Here is a 24,667-nt window from a genome sequence, read left to right on the forward strand (position 1 = left end):
TACTCATAACAAAATATATCAGTTTAGGCACTTTTTTAAAGTGTCTAATAACAACGCTGCTCAATATGATATTGTCAATGTTAATCTTCGTTTAGGATTGGTGAAATTAAATTAAATTTAACATTTTCTTCATGCCACATAAATTGGTTCAACTTTGTGTTTTGCATAAATTGGTTCATGCCACATAAATTTAACTTTTGGTTTGGTCGAGCATTTCTACATTGGACCAGAGTAGTGGGATCTTTTAAGATCTCCTTGATTTTTGTTACATTGCAGGTATGGATTCATTGGCTATAACTCATCAATTCCAACACAGATTGTTTTGCTCTATCCCTGTTTACACTGCTCAATGAGACAATTGACCTCTATTCTGGTTGGTTAGCTGAAGCCAAACCTGTTGTCTAGTATAATAAGCTTGTCTGCTATGTTGATATGTTCCAATAAATTTGTTTAAATCATGTTATGTCAATTGGTTTGACAACTCATGATTAATCACAGATTTGTTAAAGGAATTTAGTTGTGTGGCCTCTCCTCATGGGTAGTTGCCTTTGAGTGTATGTGTATACTTCATATTTATCCAGCTCACTGGTTGTTTTTGTGTTTTTTCTTTTTTAATTCTGAATCTCTTATAAATACATTTAACGAGCTCACTGGTAAAAGAATTTTGAGGTGTGTGGTTCTTTTATATTTTTCTAAGTGGTTATATCTGCTTCATTTCTTTTACATTTGTTTTTGTGTTGGTTTAATTTTGTTTTAGTAGTTTTTTTATTCTGATTTTTCAAGAAGACTGGACTTGCAGATATAGTTATTATTGCATCTGATGGTGTTGACGCCGTTCAAAAGATGGTTAGTTTTTTTAATTTTTTGTTTATTTTGTTTGATTTATTTTAATATCGTTTTATAGTTATTTTGCCATAATTATTTATGTGTAGAAGATGAAATTATTGTTCTTGATATTTATTGTATACAATATAAAAAGAAAAAAAAATGTTCAGGCAGTATAAAAATAATTTTTACCTCACATTAAAATTATAAATATTTGTCCAAAATAAGTTTCTGTTTAAGCCTGAGCCGAATAAAGAGTGAAAAATAAGTGGGCCTGATTGAATCTGAGCCCAATTTAATTCGGGTTTCTTATCGGGTCCAACAAAATGAATCGGGGCTCCGATCAGGGCTTTACTCGGTCCTCCTTCTTCTCTTGAGTCGCTCAACCGTCAACAGAGTTGGGGCTTAGGGTTTCAAACTCCACCACCATTTGTGATCAACTGAACTGAAATTCCCAAGCCAGCATGGGTAAGTGACCAACAGCTTCTTCAAATTCAATGCTTTTGAACTAACAAATTCAAATTCATATACTGTTTTCTGGAAAAAAATATACTTATTTCTGGGATTTGAGGGATATTAGGTTCATGCAAATCAGCTATGGAGTTATGGAGAAAGAAGGAGACTGTTGTTTTGAGGACAGTACTGAGACAGAGATGGCGGGAATACCATGCTTTCCACTCAACCGACATCAAACCAGATAAAGTACCATTTTTTTGTTAGCTTATTTTTATATATATTGAATTGCTATTTATTCAATACAAATTTACTGTTGAATAATGCAGCTTATGGGTGTGATAAATTCAAGCTCAAAAACACATTTTAATGTAAATAAGAATGATATCACAAAGGTGAGGTTTGTGGGTTTTTGCTCCTTACTTTAGTTTCATCTATTGGTTAAAATCAAACTGAATGTTTTTTTTTTGTTAATTTCATTATGCAGGTTCTACTTAGAAATAACGGTTAGTGAATTCGAATTTACTACTACTGTTGTTGCGTTAGTTGATTACTCTGTGTTGATTAGAAGAATTGTGTTATTGAGGAAGCTAAATAGTGGATGAGAATGAGTTGTTGGGCAATTTCAGGCACTTGATTTTGTATTTCGGGTTATGAGCTTGTTGCCAGATCAATTCACTTGTTTCTGATACCAACGATAAAGAGGGACAATGATTTTGTTTTTCTTGGCAACAATGTTTTTAACAGAATTTACTCTTCTTCATCAAAGGCAGAATTCAAGAGAATGTACAGTTCGTCCGTGGTCGCATTCGCAATTCATGAGAAATTATTGTGCAAACACTAGGACTCCTTCTCTAGTTAGATCCATTTCATCGCAGGCTCCAAAGGAACCAAGAAAAAAGGCCAATGAGGTTTGAGTCTGAATTGAGTTCTTGTATTTATATCTTCATTGTCTAACATGCTAATTTGTTTTGTTTATGTTAATCTAATTGATAAGCTATATAACTACTTGTTATGTCACAGGTCATAGTAATTATCCATTCTTTAATTTAGTTGTTTCATTTGAACATTTGTTCTTTCTACAGAATTTAAAATTTAAATTAACCTTTTTATAAAAACTTGGAGAATGTCCTTATAATAGGGATAGGAATATGACATGTTTCTTGATTTCATTATTTTGGCATTTGGTTTCCCTTCTATTATCAGTTTTTATGGCATTTGGTTGTTCAAACCCTTAAAGTATATTCGTAACTTTGTTCTACATGTCCTTTGGCAGACTAAAAAGGACATATCTACCGTTGAGGATCCCTTTGATTCTCCAACATATAATATTCCCGAGAAGCCATTATCATTTACGGAAGGTTCTTCCTACAGTCTTCTCATTATTGCAGGACTTGGTGTTACTGCAGCTTCAGCATATGCCGTTTCGAAGGAGTTCATATTCGAACCGAAAGAGTAAGTATCATAGTGGTTATCTGGCTGTTGTTGTAGCTTTTTTTTTGGCATTTAGTGTAATATTGATGCAAAAGTATGTTCTTTTTTTATAGGTATAATATATTTGGCAAGGCTCTAAAGAGAGTTCAAGATGATGTTGAGGTGAGTAAATTGCTTTACTCTCTCCCTCCTCAACTTAGAGCTTTATCTCTTGCAATGCTCAAACTGAAAGATCATTTTTCATGGTATAGAACCGAAAAAAAGAGAGATAAACAAAATGATGTTGTAAAGTGACCTATGCATTATTGTGCTCCCTGAATTTTTTAGCCCGTTAAAATAATCTCCAAACTATTTATGATGTTGTAAAGTGATTTTTCTGTCAGGTTTTGTCACATGTGGCAAACAAAATGATGATGTGGCTGTTCGGGTTTTGTCACATGGAGAAGGGGATTTTGGCGTCATCTCCCTCATCTTCGTCTTCTTCTTCTTCTTTGCCTTCTCCTGTAATTTTAACCCAGGATGAGCTGAAGAAGATAGCGGCTTACAAGGCTGTTGAGTATGTTGAGTCTGGGATGGTTCTTGGCCTCGGAACTGGGTCCACGGCCAAGCACGCGGTGGCCCGAATCGGCGAGCTTTTGCATCAGGGGAAGCTTAAGAATATTGTAGGAATACCCACTTCAAAGATGACCCACGAACAAGCTGTATCCGTTGGAATTCCATTATCTGATCTCGATTCGCATCCAGTTCTTGATCTCGCCATTGATGGGGCTGATGAGGTCGACCCGTATCTCAATCTGGTTAAAGGCCGAGGTGGGTCACTCTTGAGGGAAAAAATGGTTGAGGGTGCTTGCAAGAAGTTTATTGTCATTGTTGATGAGACAAAGATGGTTAAGCATTTGGGGGGTAGTGGATTGGCTATGCCCGTGGAGATTATCCCTTTTTGCTGGAAATTCACGGCGCAAAGGCTTCAAAACTTGTTTGAGGATGCTGGCTGTGTGGCAAAGCTGAGGACTTTTGGTGAAAAGGTAGAGCCTTTTGTCACAGATAATGGGAACTATATTGTGGACTTGTATTTCAAGAAAGATATTGGTGATTTGAAGGTTGCTAGTGATTCCATTTTAAGGCTAGCTGGAGTTGTTGAGCATGGGATGTTTTTAGACATGGCCACCACTGTTATCATTGCAGGCGAGCTTGGTGTGACGTTAAAGAATAAGTAATCACCGGTATAAAAGTTTTAATATTTCAGTCAATATGACTGGTATCTGTTGTAACAAGGGAACGGTTTTTGTTCCCACTTGATTATGTCTAATTTTGGTTATTCTTTGTCACATCTAATTTTGATTGTGTCTTTGGCACAATTTAGCTTCGAAGAATAGGAACATTGAATTTTCTAGACAGCTAAATGAGGGGCTTATATTGTTGGTTCCACATTGGTTATGAGATATCTTATACTTTATAAATGTCTCCTGTTGGTTCCACATTGTGTTCCATTATTTCTACGTTGGACCAGAGTAGTGGGATGTATTAAGATCTCCTTGATTTTTGTTGGGCTTACCGATACATTGCAGGTATGGATTCATTGGCTGTAGCTCATCAATTCCAACTCAGATTGTTTTGCTCTATCCATGTTTGCACTCTATTTGAAGACTACAAGTCAGAACCTACTGTCTAAATTACATTGCTCAATGAGACAATTGACCTCTATTCTGGTTGGTTAGCTGAAGCCAAACCTGTTGTCTAGTATAACAAGCTTGTCTGCTATGTTGATGTGTTCCAATAAATTTGTTTAAACCATGTTATGTCCATTGGTTCGACAACTCATGATTAATCACAGATTTGTTAAAGGGATTTAGTTGTGTGGCCTCTCCTCGTGGGTAGTTGCCTTTGAGTGTATGTGTATACTTCATATTAAGACTTGTTTCTTTCTTCTTAAAAAAGAAGACAACCCTATTAAATATACAGAGAAAAAATGATAATTAAAAAGCTCCTTTGGCAAAAAGTGTATATTGTTTAACAAAACTAATGGCATCTTTTAGGTGGGCTTTATTAGATACTACGGGCTCATATGCCTGATGGGCCGACCCATTGTGCCAGGCCCATAGTATCTATCCGTATAGAAAAAGGGGTAAGTTGAAAAATGCCTCTTTTATTCATCAATTAATCAAATTTACTTCTAATTTTATATTTATTTGAAACATACCTCTTTTTATATGTATTGTACCCAAAATATCCTTACATAAGAGAATCACATGGAGAGTATCTTGAAGTGACAGGGGCAAAATTAGTACAATGTTTAAAAAAAGAGGTAAAAATGATAGATTTTAAAAAAAAAGGTAAAAATAAAATAGGACAATATAAAAAGGGTAGAGTACAATTTCCTCATAGAAAAATGCCACTGGTTTGATTAGCCAATATTAGTCTGAATTTTGTGCAACTCTTCTATAAATATAAGTAAGAATAATTTGTGGTATAAATATCTAAGTTCAATTCTCGGTTGTAAATAAATATTTATAAGTTTAATTTTTGGCAATAATAATAGCTAAATTATAATTTTGAAACTTGTGTAGGTACCCGGTTGTTAAGTGTTAAGTAAATTAACATGTGGCAATTTCTAATTAGTTCAAGTCATTAAATTTTTAAGTACCGTTAAATGTTAAGTAAATTATCATGTGACAATTTTTAATTAGTTCAGTTCATTGAATTTTTATTGTTTTTACTAATAAGTTTACGACACGTGATAGTGACTTTAATAACGTACTTAGAAAGTTCCACAAACATAATGGGCTCGTTTGGAACGCCGTATTAAGTCGTATTGTATTGTATTGTATTATATTGAATTGGATTATATATCATATTTTTATATAATACTATGTTAAACTTTAATTTATACTTAAAATATTATATATTTAGGTGTCCATAAAAGTTAATACCACATATAGTTTTACATAAAAATATTGCATAAAATAAAATTTAATATAATACAATACAATACAATACGACCTAATACGGCGTTCCAAACGAGTCCAATAAGTATTATTTTTCCCAATTACTCTATAAAAAATGAAACAAACTCACTAATTCAATCCTTCCTAAGAAGAAGAGCTTGTTTTTGCTGACAATGGCCAACTTTCAGAGGTAATTTAATCTCTCAAATTACATAATTATGTGTTTATTATGTATACATTTATTTTTAATTTTGTTTTTGTATTTTGATTTTTTAAATAAATTCATGTAAAATTTTGGTGTTGTTCTGAGTTTCTTTTGGTGGATTTGATTGAATTGTGTTCATCAGATTTTCAAAACTGACAAAAACAAGATGCATCTCTTATGGATGGAAGGAACTTAACTCTTAACTGTAGGAATCTAAATAAAATTTGTTCCTATGTTGAATGAAGAATGGAGTTATGAAATTCTAGGTTTTTAGATTCAAGATCAATATTTATGTTTTTTGTGTTTATTGAATCAAGAACAATCAGATCACAAATTTATGCACCATAGTTACATTATTTTACTTTTGTAGGAGATAGATAGATAGATAGGGTTCATCATGAGATTGCAGAAATAAAAGAAAACATAAGAAACAACAATAACCATAAAAGACAGATTCAAAGTATGTGTAGTTTCAGTTTGGTTGGTTCATCATTGAGTAGTAGTAGTAGTACTACTCTATTGGTTGTCAAGTTGTTGAAGGATTGGAATAAAGAGGTTTGGACCAAAGGGCTTCTCAAAATAATGATCACCACCTGCTCGAAGAAAGCGCCATCGCTCTTCTTCAACGTACATTGCAGAGCTTCCCACAATCCTGCTCTGCACACCCATGTTTCGAAGCGATCTAGCCGTCTATCATCACACCATAGAATAAACAAGGAATAAGGTAACTTACTTGTATGATAAGTCTTATTAGATTCTATTATGTCTGATGATTGATTTGATGAACTTACCTCAATGCCACTTATGCCAGATAGATGTGGATTGATGACAATAAGATCAAATGTAGCTCCACCTCGGATGAGCTCAATAGCAGCACTACCACTCTCTACATCCTCAGTCTCAACTCCATAAGCAGATAGGAAACTCTTTTCGAGCATTCTGCAGAACGATTCGCTGTCCACAACAAGCGCAGTGAGCCTGTTCCTCCATGTCATGAAGGTGTTGGTTTCGGGGTTGAATTCTCCCCCGGGTGGATTCCTACGCTGAGGTAGATTCTCGCCCCTATTTGCACGTATTTGTCTAGGTAACAAGTATGTTGGTGCCATTGTTAATTCTTCACTCAAACCTGAACACAACACAAAATCAAGAGTTATATTCTTATGTATACTTTGTTTAGATTCTTTAGTGTGTAGAATGAAGAACTAGATAATAGAAAAGATTATAAGAAAGATGAATTTTCCTTGAACAATAAAAACCTTACAAGAATTTTTTAGTGTGAATTGTCTATCCCTCAAACAGGCTTTATATAGAGACTACAAGGCTAACATTTCCTGTGTCCTACCATTTCCGGTGGGTGACAAAAGAAAAGGAGAGAAATACCGCGATTTGCGGGGAAATTTTGCTTGAATAGGATCAAAATCCAGAAACCAGATTTTTTTTTTGCTTATCTGGACAAAATCTGAGATATGATGACATATTTAATACAATGAATGAAAAACACGTGTGTTCGTTTGTTCGTTCATTCGTTCACGTTCCTGGCGTGCTTCTTTAGTTTTGACTAACACTACGCGTCACCTGGGAAACCATGAAAGGAAAACAATGCCATAACTGGACTCAAATACAGACACTGAATTTATTTCATTTAGTTTCAGTTATGTGTTTTGAATTATTGTTTTACCATATTTGTTGAGTTTTCTTTCCCTATTCAGATAAATATGAGTGATCATGTGATATAATGAGATTTATTGATTTTCCTTTTGTTTGTTTCTCAATTGTAATATGACCTGAATCTCTACTCTCTAATCTGTAACAGAAAGCAATACAAGAGACTGATTGCTTTCAATGAACAATGTTTGAAACAAATATTTATATGAAAATAATGTTCTCTTAATTGTTCTGATATGAAAATTTGGGAATTATTTGATCTTTAAGATTAGAGTTGCTGATGATATTTTGCTATTCAAAATGCATCATTTGTACCTTCATAGATGTGAATGTTAGATGTAGTTTCTTCAAATTTATTATGTGAATGATTTTTCATTTCTCCTAAAAGGGTTGTTACATTACAAGAGTTTGTATTGTGAAGCATAGAAACCAACTCCTCATATAGCATTTTAGCTTTGCATTTATAATGCTCATGTTTTCATGGTCTACTAAGCCAAAACCAATGCTACTAATCACAAAAGTGGCAAGAGTAATAGTCACATATGATATACAATCTTACTTTAAAGCCAAAACCAATGCTACTAATCACAACATCTTTGCAGCTTCATCTTTTAGTGATACTTGATCTAATGCCAACTTCCTATCTCCTACTCCAATGTGAAACTAACTTAAGTAACCGAGTTGGCAAACATTCTGTTATGAGAGTTAGTATCGAGTTATGGAATCCTGCACCTATATGTGATTAGTTTCATTACGAGAATGTGTTTGAGAGTTCTGAGGGTAACCACTTGAGGCTAGTTCAAGTGGCCATAAGGAGTGCGTGTGTATTGGAGGTCCTGAGTTCGAGTCCCAGATTATGCTGATGTATTATATAAACGCTTAAATAAAAAAACTAGAGAGTTCTGAGGGTTGTTTCAAGAGATTAATGAGAATCAATAGTAAAGTAGTTGTTGCTATAATTTATAAACGCTACGCAAGTATACGCAATCAAGTAGTAAATCTCACACAGGTGAGGTCGATCCCACAGGGAATTGGATTAAATACCACTAAATTATACTTATGATTCTATTCGGCAAATCGAAAGCAATTATGATTTAAAAATCGTAAAATATGAAAGTAATTCAGAAAACTTAATAACACAATTGAAAGTTGAGCAAGATGAGATAATAGGGAGGAGAATCCTGTTGTTGTTTACCCAAATCGTTAGTGCTTAATTACTATCCTATTCTTGAAGTGAATGACAGATTATGAAATAACCTAGCTCCTTTCAGATCTTCTAGATTCTAAATCACATGTTATCTAATTAATTCCTTAATTAAACTAACATGAAATCAGCATTAAGTAATAATCTACTCGTCACATAAGTCATGCAAATACTTTCGTTTCACATAGAACATTGATTATCTTAATTTTAGCATTCTCAATTCTCACTTTTCAGATTTTGAATTGAGATCATAGAGCATGCACAAGGTGATCAATCTTAAACATGAAATTAAGAACAAACTAAGATAATTTCACACACAAGAATTGAGGAATGGTAATTAAACATTAACTAGGCAAAACATTAAACAACAATCATTATCCTCCCTAAATGGGAAATTTAGTTCAGAAATAAATCCATAACCATTCCTATAACAATATTCAACATAAATAAATTAAAGAGGAATAGAGAAAGAAACTGTTGGTGGATGAATTCTGGATCTTCACTTTGATTTCCTCTATGCTCTTCCTGCCGCTCTCAGCTGTGTTTTAGGGTTCTAAATCGCTCTCCTTGACTTCTAATCACAGTTTTCTATTTATAATTGAAATTTAGGGTTCGATGGACGAAAATGCCCCTGGTCCGTACGGGATCTCGCCGCGGCCAAGCTTCCTCTCGCCGCGGCGAGAATATTGAAATTTTGGGTGCTTTCTGTATCTCGTAACTCGCCGCGGCGAGCCTCTTCATCGCCGCGGCGACTGATGCCTTTCTAATTCTCGAGATCTAGCCGCGGCCAAGTTGTGTTTAGCCGCGGCCAGATATGCACAAAAACTCAAAAATTGAGTTTTCTTCGGCTCAGCACGCCTTTTAACGAATTTCTGCACCCGAGACCTCTTTTATTCCAAAGAACCTGAAAACATAGAAAACAAGCGTAATTCCGTCCCAACACAGCTAAGAATGCACATAAATTGGATCCAAAACATAGGCTAAAAATAGCCTAACAAACTCCCCCAGCGACTCTTTACTCGTCCCCGAGTAAACTAAGACTAAACTAAAAAAAACTGACAATGATAGCTGAACTTTCCAACAATTTAATTGTTACCACCACCTGCACAACTTCAATCCATCAATAACCAGAATTTCAACTTGCCAACTCTAAGAACTAAGTTGAATGTGCAATTTACAAGTAAGTAATTCATACAAACATAAAGCATCGCAATTTCCATCAATATCACAACTGTTCTAACTTTCCAACATCCCACTAACACATGATCAATAAGTTTGAATGACATACCTCTCTCCACTAATGTTGACAAATTTCTATTTGGAATCAATAGGTCTTTTTCGGTTAGCATCACATGGCTTAGGTACATGGGTAGGTGAGAAGTCATTTAGGCTATACTATACCATAAGCACAATTATACCAAACAAACCTAGACAATTCTTTTGCTTTCTTTCCATATATCCCAAAAACAGAAATAAGAGATTGTAATTTTTCTTATGTGTGTACCTCATAATTTTCTTAACTTTTTTTTTTTCAAGAAGACACATTTTTTCATAGGCACAACACACAATATTATTCTTTTTTTTTTTTCAATCTCTCATTCCTACACTTTATATTTTTTTCACTTACAGCACTTATTCCCCCCAAACTTGCTTCAAGGCTCATGGCATAATAAGATATGTTCAGGGTGAAAAGAGTTTAAGATAACGAATTTAGCTCAGTTAAGTGGTGAAAAATTTTTAAAACATGCTAAGGCTCAACTTTGGGTATACTAAGGATAAAACTTTTTTTTAGGTAGGCTTGAAAGGCTCAATCGTTCCAAAGAAAACTTGCCTAAATCACTTTCCAAACAAAAATCATCAAGGATTTCGCTTCAAGAGAGTATGTCAAACAAATTCTATTCCATGTTCAATCAATCATTCCACAAACCAAATAGAACAGAGGTGATATGTGAGAATGGCAAATGTTTTAAATCTACATGAATCACTTCCTAGCACACATCCAATTTAATTCAAACAGTTGCAAGTCAAGCACACAGTTATGTTTCAATCCATTGCACAAGTGAATAACAACAATTTAATCCATCTTTCAATTTAGCTATCACGCAAGACTAAAACAAACTAAACTAAAACAAATAAACGCGAAAAAATAAATTAAGTTTCCCCCCCCAAACTAAAATGCACATTGTCCCCAATGTGTGAAAATAAACCAGGGTGAGAGAAACTTACCTGAGCCCCTTAAAAGGGGTTTGGCGGCGGTGGCTGGTCATAAGGGTTGAAACGGGGTGGCATGGGAAAATAGTTTGGATCATCCACACCGATATTCATCCTCGTGACAAGTGTGTTCAATTGAGCCACCTGCTGCTCATCGAAGATACTCCTGGGGCCATGTAATTTTGCATATGCATGTTTTGCTGAATCAGATAATTCAGCTGATTGTGAGTGTACTGCATGGCAGGGTCAAGAGGCCCGACAAGACGCGGTGGTTCGATGTCCTCATGTTCCTCTTCTTCTCTTGCCGGAGGACCTCTTGGAACTGGCGGTTGACCATGAGGATGAGGAGGTTTGAAGCGAAGAACAGTCGCCAAGTTAATAGGGCGCTGTGGCGGTGCCTTTGTATCATATGAGTACTGTGGTACCCCATGTTTCTCACATAGATCAGTGATTATTCCAGCCAACCCAAGTCCTCCCTTAGGGAAGATCCCTCAACCATAATGTCAAAGGTCGTTCGAACAATATCCCCCACATTCAAATTATACCCTTTCATAATGCCGTAAACCCATTTAAGTCTGTCCATTTGAGCATCAGAAAAATGCTTGTTGGGGAGCATCCTTGCACTAACAAAGTAAAGCCAAGCCTTGGCCACTGGATTGAGTTCACATCGGTACAATTGGTATGGTTCTCCATTAAGCTCATGGAACCTAAGGCCAGGATACCCTAGAGTCTCAGCAATATCCACATAATTCGTACTTCTCTCATAAAATTGTCGTTTCAAGGGTTGTTCTTCATTAGTGAAAGTTTGGAGATCGTAAAGGGCATGAATAGCGGCTGTGGTAGCAGGCACTCTAACCCCCCTAACTCTAACTTTGCCCTCTTCTCTTTCAGGCCAGTTGGCTAAAAATTCCAAAGCTAGAGTTTGATTACCACGCTCAGTGACATCTACGAACTTAGTCCACTGCCTATGTAGGATTTGATCCCTAATAGATGCAAAAGCAGGGGGAATGTTGGCAGTTTGGCTTAGGTTCACAATGTCTATCCCTCTATCTTCAATGAATGCCCTATCTTTCAATTTCAAAAACCGCTCTTGAGCCTCCATGTTGGTAAACCTAACTCTATCAAGGTTAGAGCGTCCCCTAGGTGGGTTAGATGATGAAGCTCCCTCCTCATTAACTCTTGACCTCTTTGGACCCATCTCACCAAAAAAAAATTATATCCTAACTCCCAAGAATTTTCAAAATTTCGACAGCACTTCCCCTTAAAAATTGACTTCCCGGGATTAAAATCCCTTTCAATTTAACCCAATTCTATTCACACAATCAATTTCAACAATGTATATAGCAAAAATCCCAAATATCCACCAAATAATCCAAAATTATCCAACAAATTCACAAATTCTTCAATAAAAATTGGAGTGGAAGTCTTAGAATCAATACCTCAATGACAATTCTTCCTTTAATCATCCTCCATTGTTGACATCTTGAAGCTTTTGAGAAGAAAAGGATGAATAAGGTATTTGGGTGAGGTTTTAGGGATTTGGGGTTGATTTTGAGTGGGAATTAGTGTTTAATGAGAGAAATAAGGGTTTAGGATGATTATTGATGAAAGTTTATGGTTAGAGTTGGTGGAAAAGAGTTTAGAATGGGATTAGATGAAGAAAAAATGGTGAAAAGGGGTGTTTTCGGCGTGGAGAAGAGAGGGTTTGAATGGGGTGTGAGTTTTGAAATGTTAGGGATTTGGGATTTAAAAAGCAAAACTGACCACTCTCGCCGCGGCGACATGTAGCCTCGCCGCGGCGAGAATCCGTGAAAATATGGGACTTTCTGTAAGTCAAATCTCGCCGCGGCGGTATGTCTCCTCGCCGCGGCTAGAAATCGTCAAATTAAGGTACTTTCTGTAAGCACATTTTGGCCGCGGCCAGACATCCCATGGCCGCGGCCACTGAAAAAAACTTTTTTTTTTTTTTTTTTTTCAGTAACGAAACAGAATGAACATCAAGAAAAATAACAGTAAACTTAAAAAGAGTTCAACTAAATCAAAAGAACACTTGGGTTGCCTCCCAATTAGCGCTAACTTTATCGTCGCTCAGCTAGACGTTGATCGAGATCTTTAAAGTGGCGCCAGAATCATGGCGGACTTGGTTTGATCAAATTGACCTCCCAAGTAGAGCTTTAATCGCTGTCCATTCACTTTGAAAGTATTAGGACTTTCACCTTTTAGTTCCACTGCTCCGTAGGGAAACACTTTGATCACCGTAAATGGCCCTGACCACCTTGATTTTAATTTACCAGGAAACAACTTTAGTCTTGAGTTAAAGAGTAGAACTTGTTGACCGAGTTGAAACTCCTTCACGACTAGATTTGTCATGCCATCTCTTAGTTCTTTCCTTGTAAATCTTGGCGTTTTCATAAGCTTCAGTTCGAAATTCTTCCAACTCATCCAACTCGTAGTAGTCTTTTACGCAGTGACTTTTAAATCCATGTTCAAAGTTTTCATTGCCCAATACGCCTTGTGTTCTAGTTCCACCGGTAGATGACAAGCCTTTCCAAACACCAACCGATATGGTGACATCCCTATTGGCGTTTTGAACGCTGTTCTGTAAGCCCACAATGCGTCATCCAACTTTCTTGACCAATCTTTCCTTGATCTCTGCACCGTTTTCTCCAGAATCATCTTTATTTCCCGGTTAGAAATCTCAGCTTGGCCATTACTTTGCGGATGATAAGGTAGAGCTGTTCTATGACGAACACCATATCTCGAAAGGAGTGCTTCGAATTGTTTGTTGCAAAAGTGACTCCCTTCATCGCTTATGATTGCTCGGGGAGTTCCAAACTGAGTGAATATGTTCTTTTGAAGGAATCGAAGGACTGTTTTACCATCATTAGCTGGTGTTGCTGCAGCTTCTACCCATTTTGATACGTAATCCACAGCTAGTAAAATGTATAGATTGCTAAACGATGAAGGAAAAGGACCCATAAAGTCTATCCCCCATACATCAAACAACTCTACTTCCAAGATTCCTGTCAAAGGCATTTCGTTTCTCCTTGAGATGTTTCCTGTACGCTGACAACGATCACATGCCTTCACAAAAGTACTAGCATCTTTGAAAAGCGTTGGCCAAAAGAACCCGCTTTGCAACACTTTGGCAGCTGTTCTAGTTCCACTGAAGTGTCCCCCACATGGTAAAGCATGACAGTGATTAAGAATAGAGTACATCTCCTCTTCAGGCACACACCTTCTTATTATCTGATCTGCACAGTGCTTGTAGAGGATTGGCTCTTCCCAATAGTAATGTTTTACCTCGGAAAAGAATTTCTTTAATTGTTGACGAGATAGCTCAGGAGGAGTGACATTAGCAGCTAAGTAGTTAACATAATCAGCATACCATGGTACCATAAGACTCTCCCTCACACTAAAGAGTTGTTCATCGGGAAATTGTTCATTTATTTGTACCTCTTTCGTATTCTGACTTTCTTCCAGTTCTAGTCTTGACAAGTGATCTGCCACCAAGTTCTCAGTACCCTTCTTGTCTTTTATGTCTAGATCAAATTCTTGCAAAAGAAGAACCCATCGAATCAGTCGTGGTTTGGCATCCTTCTTAGTCATCAAGTATTTGATTGCTGAATGATCTGTATACACTATCACTTTATTACCAATTAAGTAGGGTCGAAATTTGTCACATGCAAACACTATGGCCAGCATCTCTTTTTCTGTAGTAGCGTAGTTTAGTTGGGCATCATTCAAGGTTTTACTTGCATAATAAATGGTTCTGAATACCTTGTCAACCCGTTGTCCCAAAACTGCTCCAATAGCATAATCACTTGCATCGCACATGATTTCAAAAGGTAGTTCCCAGTTTGGTGTAGTCACAATCGGTGCTGAGATTAACTTCTCCTTGAGAATTTGGAATGCTTCAAGACAATCTTTCCCAAATTCAAAAGGTACTCCACTCGCAAGAAGATTGGATAGCGGTTTGGCCACTTTGGAAAAATCTTTGATAAATCTTCTATAAAACCCGGCATGACCCAAAAAGCTTCGAACTCCCTTAACTGAAATTGGAGGAGACAAGTTCTCAATTGTAGATACTTTGGCTCTGTCAACCTCAATACCTTCTTTTGAGATTTTATGTCCCAGCACTATTCCTTCTGTAACCATGAAATGGCACTTTTCCCCGATTCGGCACCAAATTAGAGTCTTCACATCTTGTTAAAACCAATTCCAAGTTACTCAGACAGTGGTCAAACGATGAGCCAAACACTGAAAAATCATCCATGAACACCTCGATGCACTTTTCTATTAAATCGAAAAATATAGCCATCATACACCTACGAAATGTTGCTTTGGAGCATTACATAGCCCAAATGGCATTCGTCGAAAAGCAAAAGTACCATATGGACATGTGAATGTTGTTTTCTCTTGATCCTCGGTGCTATAGCTATTTGGTGATACCCCGAGTATCCATCAAGGAAACAATAGTACTCTTGTCACGCCAACTTGTCTAACATCCGATCAATGAATGGGAGTGGAAAGTGATCTTTTCTTGTAGCCTTGTTGAGTTTTCGGTAGTCAATGCAAATTCTCCATCCCGTGAGCTTCTGGTTGGGATGAGTTCATTCTTCTCATTCTTTACCACCGTCATCCCTCCTTTCTTTGGAACAACTTGGACCGGGCTCACCCATTTACCGTCCGAAATAGGATACGCTACCCCGCATCTAACCACTTCAAGACTTCTTTTCGACAACCTCCTTCATTGGTGGATTTAATCTACGTTGTGCATCAATGGTTGGTTTCACTCCTTCCTCCATTAAGATTCTATGCATTACGGTTGAAGGGTCGATCCCTTTAATATCTGCTAAAGTCCATCCAATGGCTTTTGAATGCTTCCTTAGAACCCGTAATAGCTTATCCGTCTCTACGAAGATAGGGAAGAAGCCACAATAACGGGAAGTGTCTTATTTTCTCCCAAATATTCATACCCGAGATGCTCGGTAGGACTTTTAACTCTAGTTGAGGAGGCTTTTCGGTAGATGGGGTAGGCTTTGTTGGTATGACTCCTAACTCTTCATAATATTTTCTATTCGGCGGTCCATAAGAATCGAGCCACAAAGCATATTCATAAGCTTCCTTACCATCTTGTTCCACCACCTCTTCTTGTACCAAAGTCGGATTAAGAGGATCTTCGGCATGTGTCTTTGTCTCCACCAACCGGTCCACCACATCAATTGCAAAACAGCTTGTCACTAGCCGTAGGATAGGTCATTGCTTTGAGCACATTAAATACAACTTCATCTCCTTGTACCCTTAGCTTTAACTCTCCTTTACGAACATCAATTAGTGCTTTCTTGTTGCCAAGAAAGGTCTCCCCGGGATGATAGGAACATTACCGTCTTCTTCCATATCCAACAATGAAATCGGTAGGAAGATGAACTTGTCCACCTTTACTAACACATCCTCAATGACTCCTCTAGGGTGAGCTAGCGATCGATACGCCAATTGAAGAGTTACGGTAGTTGGCTTTGCTTCACCTAGCTGCAATCTTTTGAACAACGACAAGGGCATTAAGTTAATACGGCTCCCAAATCGCATAGTGCATTTATCCACTTCAATTTTACCAATAGTACAAGGAATAGTGAAGCTCCTGGATCTACGAGTTTTGGAGGGAGTTTCTTCGTAGAATAGCGCTACACTCTTCGGTTAGAGCCACTTTGTCTCATAGTCTTCCATCTTCCTCTTCTTTGACAAAATTTCCTTCATAAACTTCACATAACTTGGCATCTGCTCTAGAGCTTCAGCAAAAGGAATGTTAATGTGAAGTCTTTTGAAGACTTCTAGAAACTTGGTGAACTGCTTGTCTAAGCTTGACTTTCTCAGCCTCTGAGGATAGGGTATCTTTACATGATGATCAATACTAATCGGTGGAGACTGTTGTGGTGGTGCTGGGCTATCAGTAGCCTTCTCTGCTGTCGGTGTTGGTGTCGGCACTGGTTGAGCATTTATTTCTACATCTACCTCAACTGGTTTTGGTAACTCAGGCCCATCATACTTCTTACCGCTCCTCAGGGTAATTGCCTTGCAGTTTTCTTTAGGATTAACTTCAGTGGTGCTAGGCAAATTTCCTTGAGGGCGGGTTGCTACCTGAGTTGCTAGCTGGCCCATCTGAGTCCTGTGTCTTTAATTGAAGATCTAGTTTCGGTCATGAATTGGAGCAAGAATCGTTCGCAAATTAGAACTTCCACCGCAGGCTTGTTGCGATTAAACCGTTGGTTCTGATTTCTTTGTTGATAGAACCCACTATTTCTTCGGTTGTTATTCTGGTTGAACCCATAATTGTTGTTGTTGTTGTTCTGTGAAAAATTCCCAATGGCTTTAGCTTCATCCATTGGCAAATCATCCACATCTGCTTGACACTCCGAAAAGTGATGACTTCCTCCACACAACTCACAAACAATTTGGGCTTGCTTAGCTTGCCCTGCAATGATTTTAGTTAATGCCTCAACCTGAGCTGTTAACTTTGTGATGGCATCAACTTCTAACACACCAGCTACCTTCTTAGATTGACTCCTTTCAGTTGGCCACTGCTGATTGTTTAGAGCCATCTCCTCCAATAGATCATACGCTTCATTAGCACTTTTTCTCATAAAAGCTCCTCCCGCTGCTGCATCTATTAAAGTTCTAGTATTACCAACCAGCCCGTTATAAAAGTTGTGAACCAGCATCCACTTCTCTATACCATGATGAGGACACCTCCTGATCAGATCTTTAAACCTCTCCCAAGCCTCATGGAGAGATTCATTATCTTGTTGGCAGAAATTATTGATTTCTCCTCTTAGCTTTGCAGACTTCGCTGGAGGAAAGAACTTTGACAAGAATTTTGTTGCCAGATCATTCCATGTAGCAATAGAATTCGGTGGCAAAGAATTCAACCAACTCTTGGCTCGTTCTCTGAGCGAGAATGGAAACAACCTCAATCTAATGGCATCGTCGCTAACTCCATTAACTTTAAAAGTTTCACAAAGTTCCATGAAGTTAGAGAGATGCAAATTAGGATCTTCAGAAGGGAGACCACCAAGGCGGGCGAAGGCGCACCATTTGAAGGATGGCAGGTTTGATCTCGAAGTTGTTTGCATCCACTGCCGGTGGCCTAATACATGACTGCACTCCCGTCAGAGTAGGGAGAATGTAATCTCTCAAGCTACGGCCATTAGCTTGATCTTCCACAGCGCCTCCATTATTACCATTATTACGCCCATTGTTCCCAACATTATTGTTCACATTGGCAGCCATGATTTCTGATGTTTCAGCAGTTGCTGAAACTCTTTCTTGCCTCTTGTTCTTTCGATTCTTCCTGCAAGTTTTCTCAATTTCAGGATCAACAGGTAATATGACTGATTGTCCTTGACGGCGCATGCACTTAGGATTCCTGAAATAAATCAAGAAAATATTGCAAGAAAAAGGTTAGAAAAATCAGCAAGAGAAAATATACCAAAGTAGAAGTTAGTATAATTTTATGTAATATTAATCTTTAACAATTCCCCGGCAACGGCGCCAAAAACTTGTTGCTATAATTTATAAACGCTACGCAAGTATACGCAATCAAGTAGTAAATCTCACACAGGTGAGGTCGATCCCACAGGGAATTGGATTAAATACCACTAAATTATACTTATGATTCTATTCGGCAAATCGAAAGCAATTATGATTTAAAAATCGTAAAATATGAAAGTAATTCAGAAAACTTAATAACACAATTGAAAGTTGAGCAAGATGAGATAATAGGGAGGAGAATCCTGTTGTTGTTTACCCAAATCGTTAGTGCTTAATTACTATCCTATTCTTGAAGTGAATGACAGATTATGAAATAACCTAGCTCCTTTCAGATCTTCTAGATTCTAAATCACATGTTATCTAATTAATTCCTTAATTAAACTAACATGAAATCAGCATTAAGTAATAATCTACTCGTCACATAAGTCATGCAAATACTTTCGTTTCACATAGAACATTGATTATCTTAATTTTAGCATTCTCAATTCTCACTTTTCAGATTTTGAATTGAGATCATAGAGCATGCACAAGGTGATCAATCTTAAACATGAAATTAAGAACAAACTAAGATAATTTCACACACAAGAATTGAGGAATGGTAATTAAACATTAACTAGGCAAAACATTAAACAACAATCATCATCCTCCCTAAATGGGAAATTTAGTTCAGAAATAAATCCATAACCATTCCTATAACAATATTCAACATAAATAAATTAAAGAGGAATAGAGAAAGAAACTGTTGGTGGATGAATTCTGGATCTTCACTTTGATTTCCTCTATGCTCTTCCTGCCGCTCTCAGCTGTGTTTTAGGGTTCCAAATCGCTCTCCCTGACTTCCAATCGCAGTTTTCTATTTATAATTGAAATTTAGGGTTCGATGGACGAAAATGCCCCTGGTCCGTACGGGATCTCGCCGCGGCCAAGCTTCCTCTCGCCGCGGCGAGAATATTGAAATTTTGGGTGCTTTCTGTATCTCGTAACTCGCCGCGGCGAGCCTCTTCATCGCCGCGGCGACTGATGCCTTTCTAATTCTCGAGATCTAGCCGCGGCCAAGTTGTGTTTAGCCGCGGCCAGATATGCACAAAAACTCAAAAATTGAGTTTTCTTCGGCTCAGCACGCCTTTTAACGAATTTCTGCACCCGAGACCTCTTTTGTTCCAAAGAACCTGAAAACATAGAAAACAAGCGTAATTCCGTCCCAACACAGCTAAGAATGCACATAAATTGGATCCAAAACATAGGCTAAAAATAGCCTAACAGTAGTCATTCTTTTACATTTGTTTATTTAACTTATTAAATTTAAGAAAGGGAGAACTTGATTAAAAAAGGAGAAAAGAAAGGAAGTACTAATGGGACGTTTACTACACAGTATTCATTTTAAAATAAGAGTAAATAAAAGAAGAAATGTAACGGAATAAATGAAACATATACATTTAATACATGGATTTTGACATGACACAAACATGAATTCCTGCCCTTAGTTTCAAGACTGTTTATGGCAAAAATAGCAGGATTATAACACAAAATATACCTAAAATAAAGATATTTTTTTTATATATTATAATTTAGTTTTTTTTAATGAATTTTGTTTAATTATATTTGTACGGAGACCTAACAAAATAATTTAGTAAATATATATGAATACAACATAAATAAATTTTAAATCCACAAAAATATTGAAAAGACAATAAAAATTTATCAAACTAACAACCTTGAAAATGAGCTTTATAGTCATTTTATAATCACACAACGTATATTTTTTTTGGTGCTTCGTGGGCAGGGATGCATAAGGATCAAAAAATTTGCGGAAAGTGTTTTCCCCGTCCCATCCCCGCTTATTCCCCACTAGGAATGGGTCGAGGACGAGGCGAAGAATCCACTAATATATAAAAAAAAAGTTTATATTAAAAAGTTTAATGTAAAAAAGATATTAAAAAACACATTATAGAAAAAGATATTAAAAAAAATTACACATTATTAATTATTCAATATATTAATTATAATACAAAACACTACTTTAAACATTATAATAAAAAAATACTAATATACTAAAACAATAGGAACACATATTATAAAATATTTATAAAAAGTAAATTAGAATATCATGTGGGTTCCCGTCGGGGCGGGGAGTATCATCCCTGTCTCTGCCTTATTCTCCATCTAGATAGGGAATTCCCGTTTGATTAGCGGATTCCATCGGTCCATCACCATGAAAAAAAATGTGTATCCCTGCAACTAAACATGATTATTATGGTAATAAATTGTGTTAAAATTTTGTAATGAAAGTTTTCAAAATAAGTCATTCTTACAAAATACTCAAAATTGTGTATTTTTGTAATAATTTTATCTTTTTTTGAGTATTTATAAAAAGATGTTCTCTTTCATTTTTGCTCTTCTTCAACTGCTGTTCTACTCGCGGCTCGCCTCGCCTCGGCCAACACCTTCATCAAGGTATGTATGTCAATTTTGAATTTTGATTATCATCTTTGAATCTATCCATGTTAATGATGATGAACAAACAAAATGTCGAGTTTTTTGTTTTGGAATTTTACTTAATTCGCCATTGTTTCTTGTTCGATGTGTTTCAGTGTAGAGTTCTGAAAATTTCAAAAGATGGATCCCGATTCAGTCAAATCGACTCTTCAAAATTTAGCTTTTGGAAATGTAATGGCCGCTGCTGCTCGCGATTACCAAAAGGTTGGATTTTTGGGAATCATAGGCTATCAGATCTGTTACTGTTCTTTGTAAATTAATTCAACATGTTGGGTTCACCATTTATTATATTTATGATTTTTGTTAAACCACACAGTTTTGTAGTTAGTGATTAATATGGAAAAACTTGTGTTTGTGTGTTTATAGTTATTAGTATAAAGCTCTAGCTTAGTGTCAATCTCCATTATTGGGGAACTTATAGTTGTGCTAATCAAAGGCTACTCCATATATATTTTTTTAGCTAAAATGTTAAAATTAGAAAACCATTTTTATTGTTTTCGTTCCATTTTTAGAGAGTTCTTTATCCATTCTCTATTATAAAGAGTCATTCTTTTTTATGGCTGGAGTTCATTTTTCCTACTCTTTATTTTAGCTAAATAATGTGTATAGAAAGTATAGTTGGAGCTGCTTTTATATAGTGACACAGTATTATGTTAGACATTAGGATTAGTAGTGTGAGATGGAGTTTAGAACAGTAGTAAGGGGTGAAGGGTGTGGAGAATCATTTGCTCTTACAAGAGTGATGGTTCTCTCAATACACATTAGTTAGTTCCATTGTTCTTACCATTTTATCGTCTAATACCACTATATACCAGTTTGTTTTGTTTCTTCTATTTGGCTACTGTTAGCTCTCTTTCTATGACAATATCCTATCAGATTAGTAGTTTGTAAATGCTACCTGCTGGAGGCTCCATGAAACTGATCGGTTGGCTGGTAATGTGAGACCCCAATATAGCATACTATGTGGTAGAAGACAGTAAGTAAAGGATTAGATGAGTCATTGTGAGTGATAGTTATAGGACAGGAGAGAGAGTTATGCAAGAATTGAGATTATTCTCTGCATTGTAGGTCCGAAAGGACCACTACCTTTTCTGTATTTCTTTCGTCTTTCCAAAATTAAAATGAAAAACCATGGTTGAGATGGCTTAGTTTTACTGTTTGCTACCGTTCTGTTTTACAACTACTGTTCTATTATTTGCTTGGTGAATGTGTACCCATGTGTAGATTTGTGAATGTTGCAGGAGGTGATTTCTCAGCAAAAGGCCCAGACATCGAGCTCTGTCAACGAGGAGGTTGATCTTGATGAGTTGATGGATGTAAGTATCTTAGACTTCCAATCTAACTCCCCACGCCATAAAAATGATGGCTTTTTATCTGTTATGTTTAACTTGGACTAAGTGATCTTGCTTAGGATCCTGAGCTGGAAAAATTGCATGCTGATAGGATTGCCGCGCTTAAGGTTTGATTTCAGTTTCCACCTAGTGAGTTTCATCTGTGATTTGCAGTTCAATGGGAAATTTCACAAGTACATATTTACTTTTTTCGATTCTTGTTTTGATTAGAAAGAAGTTGAGAAGCGAGAAGCATTGAAGAGGCAAGGTCATGGAGAATACAGAGATATTAGTGAAGGAGATTTCTTGGGTGAAGTTACCGGGAGTGAGAAAGTGATTTGCCACTTCTATCACCATGATTTTTACCGCTGCAAGTAAAGTCCACCCTCTCCTTCTATGTCTCTCTTTTCTCCCCACTCAAGCTTTGTGTTGCAAAAATTGATGTAGTTTTTAAAATGCTTCTTTCTAGGATTATGGATAAGCATTTGAAGACCCTTGCTACTAAGTATCTCGATACAAAGTTCATCAAGCTCGATGCTGAGGTCAGTATACTTGAATATTTGTTGTAATATTGCATTGCAACCTAAAGTTTTTCGGTGACTTGTGCCATGATTTATTAACAGTCTTGTCTGAAACGCAGAATGCACCATTCTTTATCACCAAGCTAGGAGTCAAAACTTTGCCTTGTGTCATAATATTCAGGTCAGATTTTCTCAACTGCTTCCATAATCGAAAGTAAGTTTGTGACAGTCAGTAGTCCCGTGATCCGTAAGGGGAAATACCGGGTAAGCTGTGCAATCCCACACCGCCTGGGAAAGGTCAAGTGGGATGATTCGGAGACTGTGTAGGTATGGGACTACACAGTTGAAGAGAGCTTAAATGGGTTGATTGATACTACCTATATCAACAAGGTGCATCTTGTTTTTCGGTAGCCCATCACGAAAGAACTCCACAGTTAAGCGTGCTTGACCTGGAGCAATTTTAGGATGGGTGACCTCCTGGGAAGTTTTCCTAAGAAGTGTGCGAGTGAGGACAAAGCACGCTGAAAATACTCGTGTTGGTCTGTAGGGTCAGTCATCAGTCCATAAAGCAGCCAGAGTGACGAACTCGTGTATAAGAGCCATTAGTCCGTGGGTGTAAGGGCCCAATGGAGGCTTGAAGCGGGGACGTTACAAAGTTGATGTGTCTTACTTATGAATGCATGTCCGATTATTAACATTGAATTTCTCTTTTCAGAAAAGGAATTGCAGTAGACAGGGTGGTTGGGTTTCAAGATCTAGGAGCGAAAGACGATTTCACCACAAGGGCACTCGAGAATCTTCTTATCAAAAAGGGTAATAATTCTTTTTGTTGTTCATTGTGTGTTTTTCTGGTACATATCCCACCATTGCAGTGTCTAAAATCATTATTCTTCTGCAGGTGTTATTAGTGAGAAGAAAAAAGACGACGAAGACGATGGAGATCATGAAGATAGACGCCGTTCAGTAAGAACCTCCATTGTAAATTCCGATTCTGATTCTGAGTGAAAGTTTTTACTAAGCTATTTTGAGCCTTTTATATTTCAAAATCATGAATGTATAATTTTATTTTCACTAGTTTATTTTTGACCAAGGAAGCAAATGTTGTTGAACTAAAAACTTGTGAAGAAGTACTTGAAAGGCATGAACAACCAGTTTCTTTTTTATTTTTTCCTTTTAATACTTTTATCTATGCTTCTAAATTCTAATGATTGCATTTTGTGTAACTAAAATTCTGGGTAGAAAAATGTTTTTGTGTAGGAAAAGAAAGAAAAACAAATACCTGGAAAACACTTGCCATTATAGTTTAATAATATAAACCTTTCTTCCTAATATACTATCTGCATTTAGCCATATATTGTGATAATTGAGAAATCTAACATTTTTTTTTTTAAAAAAAAAAATTACATAATACACTCAAAATTTGAAAAAAATTACAAAATAATATTAACATGAATTTTTTTTATTTTTACAATTTAAATTTTTTTATTTATAAAAATTTTTTTTAGTAAAAATAGTCAACTGTTTTTTTAGTTGTTTTATAATTATCATGTTGTTTTTTTGATTGTTTTTTTTTGTTGTTTTATAGTTTATTTGTAGTTGATTTAAAATTATCGTGGAGTTAATTTTTTGTTGTTTTTCTTATTTTTGTTTAAGCAAAGTATATTTTTATAATTTTAAAATTTTATAAGCGTATTTTTGTAAATAAAAAATTTAAGCCATAAAATTATAAATAAAATATATAAAAAAATAGTATTTTTTTGAAAATTTTCAATTCTTTTCAATGAAAAATATATATAATTAGAAAAAGCTTTTAATTTTGAAAAAAAAAA

General features: G+C 36.3%; 3 protein-coding genes, 1 long non-coding RNA gene and 1 other non-coding gene across 10 annotated transcripts; 4 read left to right on the plus strand and 1 right to left on the minus strand.

Annotated features, from left to right (window-relative positions):
* The first annotated feature begins 961 nt into the window (after positions 1-961).
* LOC115714036 (probable ribose-5-phosphate isomerase 2) lies at positions 962-4,560 on the plus strand. 4 transcript variants are annotated; one of them, XM_030642553.2, is made up of 8 exons: positions 962-1,293; positions 1,406-1,527; positions 1,608-1,673; positions 1,766-1,784; positions 2,026-2,189; positions 2,555-2,733; positions 2,826-2,874; positions 3,096-4,560. In XM_030642553.2, exons 1-8 carry the CDS (start codon positions 1,290-1,292, stop codon positions 3,927-3,929), a joined length of 1,437 nt encoding a protein of 478 aa, XP_030498413.2. In that variant the 5' UTR covers positions 962-1,289; the 3' UTR covers positions 3,930-4,560. The 4 variants fall into 4 exon arrangements, with proteins under 4 accessions (XP_030498413.2, XP_060970665.1, XP_030498414.2 ...); XM_061114682.1 differs by lacking the exon at positions 1,608-1,673 and having other exon boundaries at positions 963-1,293; XM_030642554.2 differs by lacking the exons at positions 962-1,293; positions 1,406-1,527 and having other exon boundaries at positions 1,602-1,673; positions 1,908-2,189.
* A 1,199-nt stretch (positions 4,561-5,759) lies between these two features.
* Positions 5,760-7,753, plus strand: LOC115714039 (uncharacterized). Its single transcript, XR_004011019.2, has 3 exons — positions 5,760-5,847; positions 6,005-6,586; positions 6,674-7,753. It is a non-coding gene; the product is annotated as an uncharacterized LOC115714039 (long non-coding RNA).
* LOC133037414 (two-component response regulator 24-like) lies at positions 6,368-6,968 on the minus strand. The gene is made up of 2 exons (XM_061114684.1): positions 6,654-6,968; positions 6,368-6,552 (listed from the first exon to the last, which is right to left on the minus strand). Exons 1-2 carry the CDS (start codon positions 6,966-6,968, stop codon positions 6,379-6,381), a joined length of 489 nt encoding a protein of 162 aa, XP_060970667.1. The 3' UTR covers positions 6,368-6,378.
* Positions 7,754-17,671: 9,918 nt separating the features above from the next.
* Positions 17,672-17,778, plus strand: LOC115708366 (small nucleolar RNA R71). The gene has a single exon (XR_004009866.1). It is a non-coding gene; the product is annotated as a small nucleolar RNA R71 (small nucleolar RNA).
* Positions 17,779-20,728: 2,950 nt separating this feature from the next.
* LOC115712021 (thioredoxin domain-containing protein PLP3B) lies at positions 20,729-24,001 on the plus strand. Of its 3 annotated transcripts, none has more exons than XM_061114990.1 (9): positions 20,729-20,746; positions 21,087-21,190; positions 22,228-22,302; positions 22,398-22,445; positions 22,549-22,691; positions 22,787-22,859; positions 22,958-23,019; positions 23,554-23,651; positions 23,737-24,001. In XM_061114990.1, exons 2-9 carry the CDS (start codon positions 21,107-21,109, stop codon positions 23,841-23,843), a joined length of 690 nt encoding a protein of 229 aa, XP_060970973.1. In that variant the 5' UTR covers positions 20,729-20,746; positions 21,087-21,106; the 3' UTR covers positions 23,844-24,001. The 3 variants fall into 3 exon arrangements, with proteins under 3 accessions (XP_060970973.1, XP_030496084.1, XP_030496085.1); XM_030640224.2 differs by lacking the exon at positions 20,729-20,746 and adding an exon at positions 20,787-20,944 and having other exon boundaries at positions 21,082-21,190; XM_030640225.2 differs by lacking the exon at positions 20,729-20,746 and adding an exon at positions 20,882-20,944.
* Positions 24,002-24,667: the final 666 nt, after the last annotated feature.

Source organism: Cannabis sativa, chromosome 4 (genome assembly GCF_029168945.1).
Source record: "Cannabis sativa cultivar Pink pepper isolate KNU-18-1 chromosome 4, ASM2916894v1, whole genome shotgun sequence".
Classification (NCBI taxonomy): Eukaryota; Viridiplantae; Streptophyta; class Magnoliopsida; order Rosales; family Cannabaceae; genus Cannabis; species Cannabis sativa.

Bases quoted from the DNA above. Each gene is read 5' to 3' on its own strand.
- LOC115714036 (XM_030642553.2), top strand. The intron at 2,734-2,825 runs GTAAGTATCATA...CTTTTTTTATAG, and splicing joins TTCATATTCGAACCGAAAGA to GTATAATATATTTGGCAAGG. The intron at 2,875-3,095 runs GTGAGTAAATTG...TTTTTCTGTCAG, and splicing joins GAGTTCAAGATGATGTTGAG to GTTTTGTCACATGTGGCAAA.
- LOC133037414 (XM_061114684.1), bottom strand. From the start codon at position 6,968: ATGGCACCAACATACTTGTTACCTAGACAAATACGTGCAAATAGGGGC. The intron at 6,553-6,653 runs GTAAGTTCATCA...GTGTGATGATAG, and splicing joins CTGGCATAAGTGGCATTGAG to ACGGCTAGATCGCTTCGAAA.
- LOC115712021 (XM_061114990.1), top strand. From the start codon at position 21,107: ATGGATCCCGATTCAGTCAAATCGACTCTTCAAAATTTAGCTTTTGGA. The intron at 21,191-22,227 runs GTTGGATTTTTG...TGAATGTTGCAG, and splicing joins CTGCTCGCGATTACCAAAAG to GAGGTGATTTCTCAGCAAAA. The intron at 22,303-22,397 runs GTAAGTATCTTA...GATCTTGCTTAG, and splicing joins ATCTTGATGAGTTGATGGAT to GATCCTGAGCTGGAAAAATT.